This window comes from Arvicola amphibius, chromosome 6 (assembly GCF_903992535.2).
Source record: "Arvicola amphibius chromosome 6, mArvAmp1.2, whole genome shotgun sequence".
Taxonomy (NCBI): Eukaryota; Metazoa; Chordata; class Mammalia; order Rodentia; family Cricetidae; genus Arvicola; species Arvicola amphibius.
Genome location: NC_052052.2, coordinates 144,219,680 through 144,240,819, shown reverse-complemented (window position 1 = coordinate 144,240,819; position 21,140 = coordinate 144,219,680). Strand labels below are relative to the sequence as shown.

The 21,140-nt window shown below is 38.7% G+C and overlaps 1 protein-coding gene across 1 annotated transcript in view; it reads left to right on the top strand.

Moving 5' to 3' along the window:
- Window positions 1-264: 264 nt before the first annotated feature.
- The window catches only part of Nup153 (nucleoporin 153), a 46,246-nt gene continuing 25,370 nt past the window's right edge, over window positions 265-21,140 (top strand). Inside the window, 9 exon segments of the mRNA XM_038333998.1 lie at window positions 265-765; window positions 9,428-9,653; window positions 11,624-11,872; window positions 12,399-12,538; window positions 12,618-12,746; window positions 16,881-16,997; window positions 17,103-17,147; window positions 17,236-17,289; window positions 19,775-19,921. Of these exon segments, the coding sequence (XP_038189926.1) occupies window positions 652-765; window positions 9,428-9,653; window positions 11,624-11,872; window positions 12,399-12,538; window positions 12,618-12,746; window positions 16,881-16,997; window positions 17,103-17,147; window positions 17,236-17,289; window positions 19,775-19,921 (1,221 nt within the window). The 5' untranslated portion in view covers window positions 265-651.

Genomic DNA, 21,140 nt, shown 5'->3' with positions numbered 1-21,140 from the left:
CCGCGGCCGAGAGCGCGGGCTCGACCAACCCTTCCTTCCTTTGCTCATCCCTCCCCCCCCCCCGGCGTCGCTGCGTGATGATGCAAACGCGTCGGGCGCCGAGAACTGACGGCGTTCTGACTCGCGACCGCGGCGGCGGCCTCAACAGCGGTAATAGGCGCAAGAGCGGCGGCGGCGGCGGCGGCGACGACGACTGCAGGGACGACGACGACGACGACGACGACGGCTGGCGGCGGGGCGGGCTCAGCGCGCACAGGGGAGGGGTAGGCGGGCGGCGCCAGCGGCCTGGACTGCGGCAGCGACGGCCAGGGCGGCTGAAGAGGAGCCTCCAGCAGCCGGCGGTCGAGCTAGGCCTCAGCGGCGCCCGGAGCTGCTCGCGCCGGCCTCGGCGGGAGATCTCCATAGAGACGGTGACAAACACAGACGCGGGGGGTCCGCACGCGGCCGGTGACCCGCAGTCAGCTCGGAGCCCTCAGCCGCCGCCACCGCCTTCCTCGCCGCCGGCGTGCGCGCACTCTCATTTCCCGCTCGCTCCCTCGCGGTTCTCGCTGTGTCTGTGTGTCGCCTAGGGCCGGGCGGGGGAGGCCCTCAGGCCGCCGCCTCTGCCTCTCCCGCCCGGGAGCGGGAGTGGGAGGCCGCCCAGGCTCCACCATGGCCTCCGGAGCCGGAGGCATCGGAGGGGGCGGCGGCGGCGGCAAGATCCGGACGCGTCGTTGCCACCAGGGGCCGGTGAAGCCTTACCAGCAGGGGCGACCCCAGCACCAGGTACGGGGACCCGCACGCCGCGGCGGACTGGGCGGCTCCGGGCGGCCGCAGTGAAGGGGAGGGGGGACGGTGCGAGGCCCCGGTACCCCACGTGGAGCGGACCAAGGGACCAGAGGGCCTGAGGCAGGACCGGGGTGGCAACGGGAAGTGGGCAGAGCCTGACCGGGCCTGGCTGCGCACACGTGGGGTGCGGGCGGCCTCTCCCAGCCCTCCCGCCCTGGGGCTTTCCCCGGCGGGCTCAGGGCGGGAAAAGAAATTCCAGGCTTCGGATACTCGGGTTTCTTTTTTGGCGGGTTTTGGGGTTTTGATGGGATTACTCATGACCTCGCGCGGGAACAAGGGAAAGAGATGTGGCAACAGGCCCATCGGCTAGTAGGTTTTATTTTTTTCTTTACGGTGTTCCCGGGTTGAGGGTGCGTGGCGAGGGTAGTTGCTGCTGCGGCCCAGAGGGACTTGGGGAGGGGGGCGCTGTTCCCCGCATTGTGGACTAATTCAGTCTTAGCTGCATTAAGACGTTACTGGTTATCCGGTCTGCTCAGCTCGCTGGTTGGCCTTCCCCGATCTGCACATGCTGCCTTAGCTTCTCCTTCTCTGCCACTCTTAACCGAGTTATAGTTACTATGGCACTGAGGCGTTTTGAAAGTCCCTCTCTATTCTTACGTCTGGTCTCTGCTGCGCGATTCTTCCTCTCTCCTCTCCCCGCTCTGTATTTTGAAGGCCAGAATCAACCATTCTCTGAACGCTTAACCAGTTCTCCAGCTCTGATCTCATACGCCAAATATTTTTAATACGGGGCGTTTTCTAAAGGTTTAAGGCACTTTGGGCACACATAGTGGTCTTATATAGTTAAGCCGTCGTATGCCTTTGTGGATGTTCATAATTTTAAAAAGTTGCTTCCTCTTGTAAATGAGATGTTTGGTTCTGAGAAAGATTTCAGTGTTTAGAAATTGCTTGTGAGTTAAGAGAATGTTAAAAACTCATTGAAATAAAGCCACTTGAAGTACCTCGGTGAACTAAAGTAGGAAGTGTGCGTTTTAGTATTGTTGAAGTCCTAATAACTTGTTGCATACTGTTAAATGTAGACTTTGTTTTATTCTGGATAGTGCTGAAATTGAATTCTTAGCGTTTTGTTTGGTAATGTTAAATTGTATCACTTTCGATAGTTTAAAAAGTAAAGATCTGAGAAAAAGTTTTGAATAGTAAAAACTGATTTTGTACCCAAAAGTTACTTGTCATTGGTTGGGATGCTTGGCACTATTACCATTTTCCCTAGATGTGTACGGAATGCTGAGGAGCATGAGTATTTGCAAGCCGATTTTAAGATTAAAATCAGGTCACAAGCCTGACCATTTTACTTCACCTAATATTTTACAGTAGAAGTTAAGACAGGCATACTTTTCACCTAAGAATAACGAATCACCAGCGAATGCCTATTAAAGGAAAATGAAAAAGAATTGGATGGAGTTTATAAGGGAACTGATATATATTCTAAGTGACAAAGTTACGGCCACAATTTATTTTAAAATGTACTCAGATAAAAATCTAATCTGGGAGAGAAGATACCTAACAACTAAAACCCGAGTTGTTTTAGAACTGATCCAGGTCTCAGACTGAATGGTTTTAGAGCTCAGTAGATACATCATCTAAAATACTAGCTTTTCGCCTCAGTAATTTTTTTTTTGAGACACGGTTTCTCTGTGTGTAGCCCCAACTATTTAATTATTGATTAGCAGATTTAATGTTGGCAGAAACGACCAAAGAGAAGTATTCAGGGTTACATAAAAGAATACATCTCAGTTTTTGTTTGTCTTAAAGTAACTAGTCTTACCTGGAACTTAGTGGACTTAATTGTCATCTACTAGCAGAGCTTGTCAATTGGATGTTTTGCAGTGGCTGCTGAGTCATCCTGGATATAGTAAAGGAGCTTCATGACATGGCATGTTTCATACTAACATTTGATTAGTGTCCAGGGCTTCTGGGCAAATGAAACCTTTGGTTGTGTAGTAGAAGGTTAGAATAAGAATAAGCAGGCTGGCACTATTAGTGGTTGCAGGACATCAAATGTCAGGTCAAATAGCTAGTGCAGTTGGTCACCCGGTACTTGTGATTCCTGGTTTAACTTAACTGCTAATTTCCCGGTTTGACTTAGTTAGAGGTTAGCTCTTCTGGGAAATGTCTAAACTTTAACATTTTTCTGCTTTTAACTTACCTTAAAAAATACCACTTGCTTGAAGTTGTGGAGCTAAAAAGTTACTGTCTTGTTCAACCAGATAAAGGGAGTAACTTAAATGTGGAAGTAGCTGGGTGTAGTGGCACATACCTGCAATCTCAGCTGCTAAGAGTCAGACCAGGAGATTCTCTTAAGTTTGAAGCCAGTGACTCCAGGCTGGCCTGGACTGTAGCAGTGTAGAAACAAATGAACAGTGTGAGATGGTTGTTTTCACTTGCCTCTTCATCTCTCCTGTTAGCCAGTCACTTTTTAGCTTTTCTGAGATAGGACCCTTCTCTATAGCCCAGACTGGCCTTAAACCTGAGATTTTACTGCCTAAGTCTTCTGAGTACTAACCCAGGTACTTTTAAAAATAGCTTATTTTTCTAGTTGGGTGTTCTGTTCACTAAAGGTAGTGTGTTTAGTTCTTGTCACCTGTTCAGTCTCCTTCCCCATTTCCATTGTGTGTAGCAAGGTGGTTAGGTTAAGCGGCTGCTTTTTCTAGTAGCTATCAGAACATTTGAGTTTATAAGCAGAACTTAACCTCTGGAAGAACCTGTTGCCACCTCCTGGTGAGATAGACCTGTTTGTTTTTGTCCCTCCCCTTCTTTTTTTGGTGCTAGGTTTTCTGACTTGGAGCTAAGGGAATCTCCTTCCACTCTACAGAAACAGAATGGCTGATACCCTGTCCTTCCTGGCTTAAGTCAGTGACCATATTCAGCAGTTAAAACAGGTGGGGGAGAATTCGAATTCCCCGTTCATCAGTAGTTTAGATCAAGGGTTGATAAATCTTTTTTTTTTTTTTAAATAAAGAAACAAAACTGTTTTGAGGGTCTGTGACTGACTGCCAGGTCTTTGGCAAACGCAAAAACCATTTTTAGCTCTTAAGAGCAGGCCAGAGACTAGATTGGCCTACCATCACCGAGTTTGTAGAACCTGGTTTATGTGATAGGACCCTTTATTATTTTGTCTATTTATTTATTGACAACAGATATGTCTTGCTTAACATTTATGGCTAAAAAGTATTCTCAGCTTGGAAAAGTAATATTTCTTAGTATTTTATTAATCCCAGATGTCATTAAATAATTCTATTTTCTATATTCGAGATGCTAGTGCTTTTGGTAGATACAAAAGTATAAATAATTGGTTTAAAACATTCTAATGGAATCAGATGAGTTTGAATCCCTGCTCTGCCCTGAATTGAACAATAAAAAATTCTGGTTAATTTTGTCACCTGTAAATTGAAGATTACCAAGAGTGACATAAACACGTTCCATGTGGGATAGTTAGAATTCACTTGAAGTTGTGATTAAATAGAGCCTTGAAATTTATTTATTTATTTGTTTGTTTGTTTGTTTTTCGAGACAGTTTCTCTGTGGCTTTGGAGCCTGTCCTGGAACTCAATCTGTAGACCAGGCTGGCCTCGACCTCACAGAGATCCACCTGCCCTCTGCGTCCTGGGTGGCTGGGATTAAAGGCACGCGCCATTACGCCCAGCAAAATTTAATATATGTAAGTGGTCTTTGCGTTTTCTTTTATAATTAGAGTTTTTTTTTTTCTCCTTCTGGTTACCCAAGTCTTTTCCAAAGTCATACTAAACTTAAGCTCTTGGCAGAGTGAGAAAGTCAAGCTTTATCACTAAAGTGGTCTATTGATGAAGGGGAGTTCCTCCCTTTCCTCAACTTTTTAAACAGTTGAATATGGTTACCTACTTCAGCTATGAAGGCAGACTATGAACTGTCTTGTTCTGTAAGGTAGATTCCCTTAACTCAAGGCCAGAAAAGTTCATTTATAGCACCAAAAGTTAATCACAAAGTTAGAAAAAAGTCAAACATCACAACTTTTTAAAGTACTTAGTCTTTTTCTCAAGAAGTACCAGTCACTTAAGTATATAGGTAGAAAGGTCTGAGTGTTGATTAATAAATAGAAAATGGGTTTAGGGGCCTTGTTTTTTTTTGTTTTGTTTGTTTGTTTTTCCCCCCTTCTGTTGTGTTCACTTTTCTTACCAGGTTTTTAATATAAAAAAAAACCCCTCCAATTATATTTCTTGTTTTCTGGAAAGTCCTAATGAGACAAGTGTCTACTAGCTTGAGGTAAAATGAAGCCTTTGGTCAGATGCCACTAAAGACAACTATTTTATTAGGAACAGGGTATTGGGAACATTGCAATTTTTTTTTTTTTTGGTTTTTCGAGACACGGTTTCCCTGTAGTTTCTAGAGCCTGTCCTGGATCTAGCTCTTGTAGACCAGGCTGGCCTTGAACTCAGAGATCCGCCTGCCTCTGCCTCCGGAGTGCTGGGATTAAAGGTGTGCGCCACCACCGCCCGGCTGTATTTTTAACTTTTGTTTTCTGTTACAGAGTTTCCCATAATTCCTAGCTAGGCTGGAACTCTGAATAGTATAGGCTGGCCTTGAACTGACAATTTTCCTTCCTGTGTTCAACAAGCAAAAAAAGGTGTATTTACAGCCTTGATTCCAGACAATTTATGATCGGAGAAAGGGTAGAATGCCTTTCTTATCTATAAATATTTCAATTTGTTTAATCGTATTTACCTTTTTCATAGTGTGGTTTGAGAACTAAACTCTTAGTCTCAGTATTGAAATGTGGGATATGAGAGAGCTTTGGGGGTTTAACTACTGTGGGCTATTAATGGATTATGTTTCTCCTTACTGTGTTTTAAGGTTTTTAATTTTTATTTTGTTTTTCAAAAGACTTGCTTTTACTTTTATTTGTATATATGAGTTGTGTGTGTGTGTGCGCGCGCGCTCACGTGCACATGTCAGAGCTCCTGGAGTTAGAGTTACAGGCAGTGTGAGCACTCTGACAGACAAGCTGGAAACTGAACTTGCAACCTCTGAAAAAAGAGCAAGAACTCTTAACCAATGAGCCATCTCCCAGTCCCGTTAGTTTTATTTTTGAGTCAGGGTCTTCTATAGTCTAGGCTGGTCTGAACTCATCATGTAACCAAAACTGGTCTTGATCTTTAGATCTTTCTACCTCAGCCTCCCAAGTGCTGGGAGTACTGGAATTACAAGCATATGCTACCATGCCCAGCCCACTTGGATTTAATTCTGTAGCTGCAAAGGTATTTTTAAGTGGCTGGAGAACTTGGACTGGGTAGATAGGGTAAGTTTAACTATTTATAAAATAAGATAGACCTGAGATTTGCAACTTCAAATCAGATTATTAAAATTAGATATAGTAAAATGTCTTTATACTCATGGAAATAGCCCAATATCAATGTTACGATGAAGCAGCTTGATAAAGACTTTGAAAAAAAAACTTTGGGCAAAAGTCTAATAACGCAAGTACTAAATGAGTAGGGAGAATGAAGCATGTGCAATAGCCCTGGAAGACAATGCTTAAGGGTCAGAGAGAGGTGCCCCCTCCCTTCTGTGTGGCCCTGGCTGTCCTGGAACTCACCTTGTAGGCCAGACTGGCCTCACACTCAAAGAGAACTGCCTACCTCTGTCTCCCCCGGCACAGACAGAGGTCTTAATGTAATATGGGTATCCAAAAAACGTGGAAATCAAAATGGGTGGAGTACTTTAGAAGAGTAAGGCCTGATAGACATAAAACTGATGCTGGACTTAGTTTGTAGTCATGTTCAGAGAGCCAGTGAAGTTACTTAGGAAAGAGTGTAAAATTAGAATACTATTTAATAAGGAGTAATGTGAAGGGAGTTGAGTAGAAACAATACTGATCTGAGGAGTTGGCCAAATTGGGAAGTTGTCTTCTGGTGCGAAGAAAGTTTGTAATTATAAATGAAGTCTTAGTAAGTATAGAATAAACATAGTTCTCTCTCCCTGCACCCACTTCTATCATGAACTAGGGTTAAACAGACTTTTAAACACTGTTCAACAGTGCTGTGATTTGTATATAGTATATAATTTTATTATATATATAATCTTAATTAAAATTCTAAAGCATCCTCACATGCCTTGCCTGTCCTTCAGCTGTGGCCCTGCTTCTTCCATCCTCATGCTAGGATTGCTGGTGTGCACCACCATGTCCAGCTTGTAAAGCATTCTTGCATCAAGTTTGACTCATTTCTGTGAAGATCTGACTCATCTTGGCATGGAGTCTTCCTCCATAGGAACATTTTTTCTCTTTTTCTAGTCCTTCGTCCTTCTCTCACTCTGATCTCATGGAGCTAGGCTGGAGTCTAATTCCTGATCTTCATTCTCAGTTGTTTCACTAGTGACTGACAATTGATGTTTTAAGTTTCTAAAATATGTGTGATTTTTTTTTAAAAATTTGCATTCTGTAGGGGGGCTTTTTCCTGAAATGTAACTTAATTTCCTGTAATGAATCTGTTTCCTAATCTCTTCAACTAGAGTGGTTATCAGACTCGATAATGTATTAGAATCACTTGGGAGAGCTTAAACCTAGCCTTATCTTGAGAGCTATTGCTTTAAGTAACATTATGAAGGACTTGAAGTAGTTGCTTATCCTGTAGCTAAAGACTGTAGATAGAGCATTTTAGACCAGAGCTCACTTTTTCTTCACACCTTGGGAGTCATTTAATCTAAGAATTTGTTTACTGAAGCTTAAGGATGTTAGTTTTAATGACTTAAGGTCAGTTTCTTTTTTATTCTTTGTGTTGTCGTTCTCTGAGTCCTCTTGAGCTGAGGCTAGTATGCGTGTTAAATTTTAGTTGAGGAAATGAAGGTCTCTTTAAGTACAGTTGCTATATGCCAGTGTTTCCTTATTTTATCTCTTTGCCTTTCAGTTTTGTTCTCTGATCTTCAAAGTACTTAATGCTACTGTATGTGACTTCGGTTAGGTATAGTGGTGTTTCTAACCTGTCCTATAAATTGCTTTATGTGGGTAGGAATCATAAGGATCTTTCATATTCTGAGAAGCTAAAGGAATGCCACAAAAACACTTCCCATTCATGGTCTCAGAGATCCCTTTTGAAGTATTGCTTAGTTTGTAAGCACTACCAAATCTTTTTCAATCGGAGGATGAATAACTATTATTCTTATGTGTGCTTTATAAACATCAGGTTTAGGTCCATAATAATTTCTCTTAAATAATTAATACTGTCTAATAAGATAAAAATGGAAATGATGAATTTGTGTTCTTTAGAATGAATGCTCTAGAACCATACGTAGCCTTACCATAGATACCTGTGTTTTTGTTCAGAGACCACATAGAATATTAATTTTGTTGTATTTCTTGATTGTTATTTATGCCTTTCCAGATAACAAAACAATTACTATTAGTATTCAAGTGTCTATTTCAGAAAGACTTTCCATCTTTTGATGGAATTTCCTTCCAAAGTAGAATTATATATTCGCCTTAACTTTATTTTTGTATTTACTAATCCCTTCTTTCCTTTCTGTGATTATCTGAAACCTGATTAATGCTTTTTTTATGAGAAAATTTATGCCTGAAATTACCTTATCCCAGCTTGCTTATGGTAGCTTTTTTTCCCTTATTAGTAAAATTAGTACACTTATGTGATACCTTGAGAAGCACTTCCATGTTATTTCATTTAATTTTCATCGTCATTCCAATGGGCGTTAGTAGGAAGGGATGTTCTTAGAGTAAATCAAAGAAAAGGGAGGTTAGTATTCAAGTTGTGCCATAGGTCCAGGATGGCCATGCTATTACTGTTACTCACACTTGTATCTTTGGCATGTTACTTCATTACTTGCCTCTCTTCATGTCTTGGTTTTCTTATGGCACTGGGCATTGAGCCCAAGGTCTTGCCCTTATAGGCAAATACTATGATGGAGCTATGTCCCCGACTCTTCATTCATGGAGTGTCATATTCTCGCTACATAAAGTAATTGTATTAAATTGACAAATATTTGTAAATTGCTTAGAAAGGTGCCTAGGTCCCCAACTGCAATGAATGTTAGCTGTAGTATTATGTCATTGATTTTCCTTTAGAAATTGCCATCCTAAAGCTAATTCCTCAGATTTTTAAAGGAGATTCCATAATATGAAAATTTGACCGCCCAAAAGAGGTCTTATGTTATTTCTTGAGTTTAAATTATATTGGATTAGTTATCTTATTTCCTATTTTAAGAGGGATTCCTTATTCTATTTGTTTATTATTATTTTTATTATTTTTACTTTTATAGTGCTGAGGAATCTAAACCCAGGCCTCAAGCATGAGAGGCAAGCACTCCATCATCTGAACTATATCCTCAGCTCTTATCTTTGTTGACAAATGTGACACAAAATAATTGTTGAAATGGTTTATATTGTGTTTTTTAATCCTCGAAGGTACAGAAGGATGAAAACATTTACTGCCTATTACTAAATCTAGATCTTGGCTTGTTGGTTCATAAAAACAATATTATGCCATAATAGTATGAACTGAGTCTTAGTCTTAGTAAATTTTGTTGGAAACCCTAGTGTTTTGCTTGGCATGACTTTAAGTGCTTACTTACAAAGATAAATTTTCTAAAATAGTCTTATGTATGTTTTCTTCAACAGGGCATTCTTAGCAGGGTTACAGAGTCTGTTAAGAATATTGTTCCAGGGTGGCTACAAAGATACTTCAACAAGAACGAAAATGCATGTAGCTGTTCAACAGGTGCAGGTGAAGTTCCACACTGGCCGGAAGATAGGGAAGATGAGCGGGTAATTTATGCTGGTGAGGACAACACGAACAGTGATGATGGGAGAATCACTCCTGAGCCAGCAGGCAGTAACACAGAAGGTAAATAGAGTATGGATATTTGGTGACAAATCAGACTTTCATGTCTAATTTTAAATATCTTTATATTACCTGACTATGGTACAGTCTAATTGAGTAGTGTATAAATCCTCTATGGAATATATGGAAATTATTTTTAAACTGTTTTACTTAGCAGTCTTAAAAATTACTATTTTGTGTTTATGTGCACATGGGCCAGCATGCCACAATGTGTGTGTGTGTGTATGTGTGTGTTTGTAGCATGATTGATAAAAATAACAGACATAGACGTATGGCTTGTTACTGCTAGTGTTATTAGTAGTGTAATTAGTAGCGTATATTCCTATCTAATTGGCCTGTAAAGGAAAATAGTGAAATGGTCTTGAAAGAATGGTTACTTAGAAGAAAATTACAAATTTAGTGTTTTTAGTGTCATAGTTGTAGTTTCCATTGCTGTGAAAGGGTTGGCTTCATCTTCCAGCTTACATCATCCAGGGAAGTCAAGGCAGGAGGAACCTAAAGGCTGAGTTCGAGGAGGAATATTGCTTATTGTCTTGCTCCCCATGGTTATCTCAGTCTGCTTTCTTACTGCACTGAGGACCACCATTCCCAGGGATGACACCGCCCATGGTGAGCTGGGCCTTCCCACACCATCAATCAGACAAATGTGTTAGCCGGGCATGGTGATGTGTGCCTTTTATTCAAGCACTCTGGAAGCAGAGGCAGATGGATATCAGAGTTTGAAGAGAAACCCTGTCTCAACAACCCCACCCTCATAAACAAAATATCAGAATGCAAGAAAGAAGAAAGAAAAAAAATACACCATAGGCTTGCCCATAGACCACTGTGGTGGGTGCATTTTCTTATTTAAGGCTTCCTGTTCTCAAATGACTCCAGTTTGGGTTGACATAAACCAGGGCATTTAGTAATAGTCAGTTTGGCATGGTCTTTGAAGTTTTGCTGGTTTTTATTAGGATAACTTGAATTTTGATATCTGCACTTCTCAAAATTTCTTTCAAATGTTACCAACAGCACCATTGAGGCTTTATCTGACTGATCTCTAAGGTGATTGCTTCAGCTTCACTTTCTCTCCATCAAATGGGGCTCAGGCTTTCAGTTTTTTGATAAGAGATTTCTGGTGAGCACTAGTGTACCCATAGTAGCAGAAGGCCCTTTCCCAGTTTGATGAGCATACTGGTAAGGAATAAGTAACCCGAGTTTCTAATTTTGTATCTGTAAAATTTTAATTGTGTGTGTATTTTTGTGCTGTTTTCTATGGTTTGAAAATAGTTGTTTATGTTTTCTCTAGTTCTGTACATATTTATATTAGAAGAGCTAGTTTGGTCCTACTTAACTCCATTCTAAGGGGAAATCTTCCTTTTGGAACTTGAAATATGATTCTATAGTTCTTGAAGATATACTGGAAGATGGTTAAGAGAAATTTTGGAAAAGAAGAATAAAGTGAAATTGGGAGGTGAATAATTCTACGGGGAGTAATAAAAGCGCAGTGTTTAAAATTAAAAACGCAGGGCAAGTTCAGAAATGTCTTGACAGTGTCACAGAGAAGAGGGAAGCCTCTTGAAATCAGAGCGTGAAAGTGACATCTCATTTGTGAGGAAAATAAGAGTTAGGTTAAGAAACTGTTTTCGGTCATAATAAACACTAGCTCTTTTGAAAACAATGAAGCTAAACACTTCACTCCTGTATCCTAACTGATGTTGTATCCTAGTTGGACTAAAGATTAGCCATTGAATTGTATTAAGTTGTAAAGGTAGCCCACTCAGGAAATGTAAGAGCTGTGAACAGGTTTAGCTGGGGAACAGTTGTATTTCAGTTTTCACATCACATCCCGAGCGATGACGTCTTATCTTACTAATAAAGTATGTTACTTGCTTTGAAGTCCAGACTGACATTAATTGTGCAAATGTGGTAAATAATGGACTAGTGCAATGTCTTTTCTCAGTTTTATTTGTAATGTTATTATTCTTTTAAAGAACCTTCGACCACCAGTACCGCCTCAAATTATCCAGATGTGTTAACAAGGCCTTCTCTTCATCGGAGCCATCTGAATTTCTCCATGTTGGAATCCCCTGCGTTGCATTGTCAGCCTTCCACGTCCTCTGCATTCCCAATCGGCAGTTCTGGATTTTCCCTCGTAAAAGAAATTAAAGATTCTACCTCTCAGCATGATGATGATAACATCTCAACTACCAGTGGTTTTTCTTCAAGAGCTTCTGATAAAGGTATTCTTGATACTGGATAGTGAGTAGTAGTCAGTAGGGATACATTTTATATGTTGATATTTATTTATTTATTCATTTATTTATTATTTTTGGAGAAAGGGTCTCACTGTGTAACCATGGCCTTGCTCTGTAGGTCCTTGAACTGAAAGATTTACCTGCATCTGCCTGCCCAGTGCTAGGATTAAAGGAGTGCACCACAATCCTCCTTGTTTAGGTGTTTGTTTTTGGTTTTTTGTTTTAAGATTTCTTTTTAATGTATGTATATATGTTTGCCTATAAGAGTTTTTGTGAGCCAGAGGAGGCCATCAGATTTCTTGGTATTGGAGTTCCAGGTGATTGTTGGAAGGTGATTGTTGGAATTAGCTCCAGGTCCTCTGCATGAGGAATACATGTTCTTAATTGCTGACCCATCTTTCTGGCCCTCCTTTAATTTTAGTTTTAATTTTCATTTTTTTTAATAGAATTCTAGGCCTTAGGGTCTTAAAATTAATTGGTGGTTACTTCAAATTACAAATTTTTGTTTTAGATATAGCTGTTTCAAAGAGTACTTCCCTGCCACCGCTGTGGTCCCCCGAAGCTGAGCGTTCTCATTCACTCTCACATCATACTGCCACCAGCTCTAAAAAACCAGCATTCAACTTGTCTGCCTTTGGAACACTTTCCACCGTGAGTACTAACTCTGTTGTCTATAATCACAAAGTTTTTAGTATTTTTGCTTATAATTTGTTACTGTGTTTCTGTGCAGTCACTTGGGAATTCTTCAATTCTTAAAACAAGTCAGCTTGGAGACTCTCCTTTCTATCCTGGCAAAACAACATACGGTGGGGCAGCTGCTGCTGTAAGACAGAACAAAGTGCGAAATACGCCTTACCAGGTTCGTGTGAGGGGAGGGTGGTGATGAACTCTCCCATTAACAGACACTGACTACTAATACCAAAAAGACTTGGATTTTTACTAATGGTAGAACTGTGGATGTTACTTCAAACAATTTAGAGTGTGAGAACATTTTAATTGAACTGAACATACAGAATATTAGATGGGTGCATATTTTAGGAAGTATAACAATTCCACTCTTTAAAATGAGATAAAAAATGCGCATGATAAAATTTGCCTTAATATTAGCTTATTAGAATTGTGATAAAACAGTGTTGTCACTACTGCTATCCAAATGTTGAAAACCATTTTCAGTCAGCTTTTACAGTCATTCTCTGACAGCCCCTTACCAGTTTTTCTGTATTTAGGGCTTTTTCAGAAAGTTAAATGAACTTAGTCATACATGGGCTGATATAATTCATTGGCATCAGTCTGGCATAGGTTGAACACCTTGGTTCCTTTTTATGCTGGTAGTGAGCTATAGTTTATTATTGAAAGGATACTGGATATTTCCAGTTTTAACATTCATTTTTCATTTCCCTTAGACATATGGTAGATTGTTCATCATATGATTAAACACATAATAAACAAGACAGGTGCTTTCTTGCTTTCGTATGCAGTATGTATGCTTGCATGCCAGAAGAGGGCACCGGATCTCATTATAGATGGCTGTGAGCCACCATGTGGTTGCTGGGAATTGAACTCAGGACCTCTGGAAGAGTAGTCAGTTCTCTTAACCTCTGAGCCATCTTTCCAGCCCCAAGACAGGTGTTTTCTGGTGTGTTAGTACCCGCTTGCTTCTTGTAATATTACAGCGGTTGTATTGTGTCCTTGCTTTACATGTAGAATTGTCAGGTTTTTTGTGTTTATGTTTTAGAAGTATGTTTTTTTTGACTTTTACAAGTATTGCTCGTTTTTAAATTGTATTGTGTTCTTTTTCTTAAATAGTTAATTTTATTTTATGTGTTGGTATGAACATATCGGATCCCCTGGAATTGGAGTTACAGACAGTTGTGAACTGCCATGTTGGTGCTGGGAATTGAACTTGGGTCCTCTGTAAGAACAGTCAGTGCTCTTAACTGTTGAATCTCTCCAGCCCTTGTGTTGTGTTCTTGATGAATTAGGAGAGCTTATTTTTTTTTGTGTGTGAGATATTTTTGTTTGTTTTTATGGGGTGTGTTTAGCAGGTAATAACTAGTTATTATATATTTTTTCTATTGTTAATTTTATGTTTTTGGTATCTTTTATAAGGTATCTATATATAACCCAATGTCACAGTGGTTTTATTCTAAAAATTTCATTTTTAAGGCTTTAATTTGGGTCTGTCATTTATTTTGAGTTGATTTGTGTCTGGTATGTATGATGTGTGCATCAATGTTGATTTGATTTACATTTGAGCATTTGTTGTACCATTTGCTGAAGACTTGTCCTTTCTCTGTTGTGGTAACTTTGAGTGGGGGATCGTTTGGGACTTGTGTTTTTCTGCATATCCCATTGTCTGTCCTTAGACTGGTACTTCCTTTGTGATAGCTGTGGATGGAGAGGAAGTTTTGAAATTGGCAATGCCTGGTTTTTCATTTGTTTCGATACAAGCCTGCTTTGGCTTTCCTAGGTTCTTTTGGTTCTGGGGATTGAACTGAGGGCCGCGAACATATAAGACACTTATTTCTGCTCAGCTATAGGAAAGCACTTGGTTTTCTGGTTCTTTGAATTTCATAAAAATTGATAAGACATTGGTTTTGCAATGTGATTACATTTAGTCTAAAGATTAAACTCAGGAAAACATAGGATAATTAAGTCTTCCAATCCAAGCATACATTTCCAGTTCTTTGGGTGTTCCCTTTTGTTCTGTGTTTTTGTTGTTGTTTTTTCAGGATAGGGTTTCTCTATCTAGCCCCTACTCTCTTGGAACTTGCTCTGTAGACCAGGGTGGCCTTGAATTAAAATGGCACCTGCTTCTGCCTCCCAAGAGCTGGGATTAGAGGTGTACACCACCACTGTCTGGCTTATTTAGGTGCTTTAAAATTTCTTTCGTGACTGTTTGGTAATATATAGTACGTGACCGTGAACACATTTCGTTAAATTTATGCCCAAAGTATTTCCTGTGGGCTGGTATTGGTTAAGAATAGATAGAATTATTTGTTCAGTATATTTAATTTAGTTGAAATATCTCCCAGCCAAGAAATGTGGTTCATTCTACCAGACATATAAGAAAGAAATGAGTACTGATTCTACAGTTTTATGTAGTTGAAGAAGAGAGAACTTTTCATACCATATTTATGAGAATAATAAAGACATTGCAAGAAAGCTCCAGGCCAACCTTTCTCATTAATTGTAAGCATCTTTTTTACTAGATATATTTGTAAATTAATCCAAATCCTATATAATGGTCAATTGGGTTTTTGTCTTAAGAATGCAGCTTTTACTCAATATTTGAAAATGAACGTAATCTATCTTTTTCAAAAAAGATAGGAAAACCATATGAAATATTTGTCAAAACTCCCTCATGCTTGATAAGAATTTTCATCTACTGTATAACCTCATTTGTTACCGTACATCTGTATAAACCTTCAGGCAGCTTGACTTTCTGGTGAAAACCTGAATGCTGGCCTCCTGAGCTTAGGAAAAGAATATCGTCACCTCACCTCTGTCCCTGCTTAACATCAGGCTGCAGCTTCTAGTCTGTATAGGAAGCATAAAAATATACCAGGCATATGCAGTGGAAAAGAAGTACAGTAGTATTTCTAGTCAAGGACAGTGTGCTTACATTCTCCCCAAAGCTGCCATCACTAAGTTTAGCAAGGACATCAGCTATAAGGCTAATATGTGAAATCATGCATATTATCAGAGTTAGAAATTGGACATCTTTTAAAGAAATACTATTTGCACTTTGTGATAGTATTTTTCTAAGGAAGCAGCTATGTGAACTGTTTCTTAATGGAAAGGTAGGAAGGTCTGTTTCAAATATGAATTAACATATGATGCAAATATGAATCTTTATTGAACAGATAAGGTTGCTCAGAATGTCCGGGCGATGGTGGCACATGCCTTTAATCCCAGCACTTGGGAGGCAGAGGCAGGCGGATCTTGAATTTGAGGCCAGCCTGGTCTACAGAGTGAGTTCCAGGACAGCCAGGACTACACAGAGAAACCATGTCTCAAGAAACATCAAAGAAACAACCCCCCCCTTCCCAAGATTGTTCATAGCTAACAAATGGCATGAATACTTGTGTAAATCAAGTGATACAATACATTCAAAGCTTTTATGGTAACTACTATAGGATGTGAAAAGAAATTCCTGTACAAGTCTTATTCACATATTGGTGTGACATTTTAATTTTATGATACACTTTAAAGATAGGAGAGACTACATGGATGCTTTTAGAGAGGGCAAGCATAGAAATATGCTACATATCCTTAGAATCTTTCTCAGTGTAGACTTATAACACTTATAATTGAAATTTGGTGAGTTTTTGTGGTTTTGTGGTTGTGTGTTTTTATTTTATTATATGCTGAGGGATCAATTATAGAGTGTCTTGCTTGACAGGCAAGTACTCTGCCTACGAATGACAACTCCAGCCCTGTAAGTGACATTCAGATGTTCCTGGTTATTCCTTTCATACAGTATAAGAGTTAGAAAACATACTAACGAGTCATAATTTTAATTCTAATTAAATATTTAATAATCAGTGTTATGAATGTCTTAATTTGTCAATTTTTAAAAATTTTAAATAATGGGGTATGTAGGTCAAGATATTGCTAAAAAAATTTTCTTTAGAATAGAGTGCATGTAACCCCCCCCTTCCCTTGTGCGCACATGTGTGCAAACACACACACACACACACACACACACACACACAACAGGATTTCTCTTGTGTAGCCATGACTGTCTTGGAACGTTGGCCTTGAACTTGGAGACCCACCTGCCTTTGCCTTCCAAGTGCTGGGATTAAAGGTGTGTGCCACTAGTGCCCAGCTACATGCTGTCTTTTCACTTCTGATTATTAAAGTTATTCCACAGCCCTTGTTACCATAATCTTGTTTTATTTTGAATAGCATTTTTTGTTTTCCATTGTATGAACTATGTACCTTGAACTGTATGTTGCAGCAAATGACAGACTATATTATTTTCTAGGCACCAGTTAGAAGACAAATGAAAGCTAAGCAGCTCAACGCACAGTCCTACGGTGTGACCAGCTCAACAGCACGGCGGATATTGCAGTCATTAGAGAAAATGTCAAGCCCTCTTGCGGTAAAAAAAATTTGAAATCATATTGAAATGAAATAATGTAGCAGAATTAGAGTTTAGTGAAAAAGTCTTAGAGTTTTATTAACTTTTTGTATTCTAATGTTACAGGATGCGAAAAGAATTCCATCTGCTCTTTCTTCTCCTTTGAATTCTGTACGTTAACTTTTAAATCTTAATGAAACAAGAGTTGTTTTTCAGTTTCCTACATATTCTAAAACTATTTCATTTTTTTTTTTTTCAGCCTCTTGATAGGAGTGGGATAGACAGCACAGCTTTTCAGGCCAAAAAAGAAAAGGTAAGCTGTGTAAAAAGTCAGCAGCTCTGTGTTTACAGTTAGTAAGTGCATAGACTAGTAGTCGCTAGGGAACGTGTTTGAAAAAGGAGCTATTTTTACCCTGGGCATTGTAACTTTTCTTACAGCCTCGGGAAGAACAACATATTCTGTCCTCATGTTCATGACTGTCTTTACAGCCTTTTCTTAATTATAGATCGATATAAAATGAGGAGTGAACATTTCACATGTTAGTCATTAAAAGTGCAATAAATTTATCTCATTGAAATAGTAATTTTTTTTGTTTTATTTTTTGAGACAGGGTTTTTCTGTAGCTTTGGAGCCTGTCCTGGAAACTAGTTGTTGTAGATCAGGCTGGCCTCGAACTCAGAGATCTGCCTGCCTCTGCCTCCCAAGTGCTGGGATTAAAGGCGTGTCCCACCACCGTCCGGGAAATAGTCATTTTTGAAGAATTTTTATTATCCAACATGTCAAATCTTCTGAATAATAGAGCTTCATTACATATTTTTCATCAGCTGAAATACTAGTTGAGGATATTGGAGCTAATAAAATATACAGTCTTGGTGCCTTTTTGTTTAGTTTCTATGGATTAAATTAGCTTTTGAAATTGTGAGGGAGGTTAATGCTTAGTAATGGTGTTGGAGAGGTGTCTCCTATGTTTTATTTATAGCTATTTAAGTGTCCTCCAGGAAAAGTAGATTCCTGGATCCTTACTTATAAAAGAATTTATTATAACATTAAGTTCTCTGAAAGTAATTACTAAAATTATCATCATTATGAATTACTTGTGGAGATTAAATGAGTTGTTACTATGTCTTTATAATTATTCTTACTGAGTATGGTAAAAGAAGAAAGCTACAGTTTTGTTTTTTTTTCCCCCTTGGAAGAGTTGGAATTCCTAGGGTTACTTAGATGTTTGTAGTTAGGTAAGAGGGATCTGCTTTGAGCCTCTGTTATGCTGTTCCTATAAAATGTTAACATTCTTCAGACTCTTGAATCTGAAAAGTAAAATTTTAGGGTTGTGCAATTTTTTCAGTGAAAGTACTACAAATGTTTATGAGTTGCTGGAAATTAAAAAGCCAGAGTACAGTATGTGTCATGTGTAACAAACTGTCTCATTGAGTTGAGGATTTAAGGAGAGAGCTATAGGAACTTTACAAAAGGCTTTGCCCTGGTAACCAGCATTGTTGTCAGCTGTTGCTAAGTGAATGGACTATGTGTTGCATGGCAGTTTATGGACACAGTATAATTATCTTACACCAATAAAACTTTTACTTTATTTCAGTGTAGCAAAGGACTATGTGCAAAGCACTTGGTTACTTAGACCCCAAAGCTAGGTCATGTCGTAGTCTTAAATGCTTTATCAATTAGATTCACTTATATCATTATAAGCCTGCTGTGGGATAATGTGCTTGTACACTGTAAAGGTTTGTCACTGATATTGGTTTAATAAAGTGCTGATTGGCCAGTAGCCAGGCAGGAAGAAGTATAGGTGGAGTGACCAGACTAAGAGAATTCTGGGAAAAAGGAAAGGCTGAGTCTGTAGTCACCAGCCACATACAGAGGGAAGCAAGATGAGAATGCGTCTCTGAGTAAGGTACCAAGTCACAGGCTTAACATAGATAAGAAATATGGGCCTTTTAAGTTATAAGAGCTAGTTAACAATAAACCTGAGTTAATAGTCCAAGTAGTTTATATCAATATAAGTCTCTGTTTCTTTGGGTTTGAACAGCTGCAGGACAGAAACTTAAGCCTACATAAGCCCTTTGGTTTTGTTTTTTAAAATAATGATAAACCACTTTGGAGAGGAAGATTTGCATATGTGTCTAGGAACTTGTAAATTTATAACTTATTTAAAATCATTTTTTAAAAAATTATTTTTTAAATGTGTTTTTTGCATGTATATGTGTGCACTGTGTATGTACCTGGTGCTCTTAGAGGCCAGAAGAGGGCCTCATATTCCTGGGATTGGAGGCTTAAGCTGCCTTGTAAGTGCTGAGAACCAAACCCAGCCCTTTGTGGAGAAGCAAGTACTTTGTAGCTGGTGGGGCATCCCTGTAGCCCCTGTAAAAAACCATCTTAATTTTCAGTGGAAAAAAAATAATAGAAACAGAGGTTTGGGGAAATTCAGAAAAATAAGTTTTAGCCATGTCCAACAGTCATCTTGTCTAAGGTTAAGAATTGTTCAGTTGACTTGAATATTGTATAGTTTCATTTTGTGTGGGTGTATATATATGCTTGTGTGTGAAAAGCTATTGAATCTGGGGTAAAATTCAGTCCTGCAAAATAGTTTAGAATTAGATATATGTATATTTACATATTAATAATAGATTAAATGCCTTTGGTTTATCATTTTTGTTATTATTTTAGTCTGCTTATTTAATTTCTCTATGCAATAATCTAGGTCACATTAGCTATTTTGAAATAATTTTTAGATATGCCACTGCTAAATAAAAATGTTTATTTTTGATTTCTGTTTTCTTATAAGGTGGACTCTCAGTATCCCCCTGTTCAGAGACTAATGACCCCAAAGCCAGTTTCCATAGCAACAAATAGAACTATCTATTTTAAACCATCTCTGACCCCATCTGGTGACTTAAGGAAGACTAATCAAAGGATAGATAAAAAGAACAGTGTGAGTTTGTTTGTTTATTCTGTTTTCTTAAGACAGTGTCTTGCTATGTAGCTCTGCTGGGCTGGAACTCAGGAGATAACTGGGCTGGCCTCATTCATGTCAGTTTTACTGCTTCTACCTTTTAAGTGCTAGGTTATAGGTGTGCACTACCATGTCTCGCTGTGTTATTAATTTTTACCAGTCTGCTTCTTCTTGAACTAGTCTTTTAGTATTCACTGAAGTGAATAAAGATAAAAAAGTTATTTAAAATAGAAGACCTCCTCTGCCGGTATAGTCTAGTAATTGTATGATGCCTGTTAACTAATGAGTTAGAATTGGTAAACCTTTAAAAATAACTTTCTTGATCAACTCCTAAATCTTTGTGGGTAAATTTTACATATTTATTGCCTAGATAAGTTTTGTTAGATTCACTTATCTATTAGTCTTATTTGTGTTGCTGAATTCTAAAAGGTTTTTCAAATGTCATATCTTTTGACTGAATTTCTCCTGCATCTTAAAATGGAAATAATATTTTAAAATGTTTTTTGTATCTACTTCTCTAAACTAAGATCCAAACAAAGCTCAAATGCTACTTTTGGGTTTTTTGAGATTTTTTTTTTAAAACTTTATTTAACTTTATTTCATGCGTATTGGTATAACGATGTCAGATTCTCTTGAACTGGAGCTACAGACAGCTGCAAGTTGCCATGTGGGTGCTGGGAATTGAACCCGGGTCCTCTGGAGGAGCAGTCAGTGCTCTTAACCACTGAGCCATATCACCAGCCCCTTTGAGATGTTTTATGTACTATAAATTTAACTATTTTGTGCTTATCCTTTAGTGATTTTAGCATAGCAACAGGGTGTTGAGCCATCACTATATTCCAGTTTAGAATATTTTCATCACCATTTCTCTCCTAAAGTTTTTAATAACTTTCTGTGTTCTCAGGGCTTATGTAATTACAGTATACACAAATATTTTGCTGTTTTTTTAGAAGGCAGAATATTATTTCATAAAATGGATTGTAATCGTATTCAAACCCTAGAAGGAATGCTGATGCAACATGAATCTGCAGATTTTATTTAGATGTTAAGCAGATGTCCCAAAAGAAAAATGTCCCAAGATTATAACTTGTAGTCTCCATTAATCTAGAATATTTTTGAAAAGCAAATGTTAGTTAACTATAGAATGTCCTGCAGTGTGAATTGTCCGGGATGGTTCTAGATTCTGGTTATTCTTGGT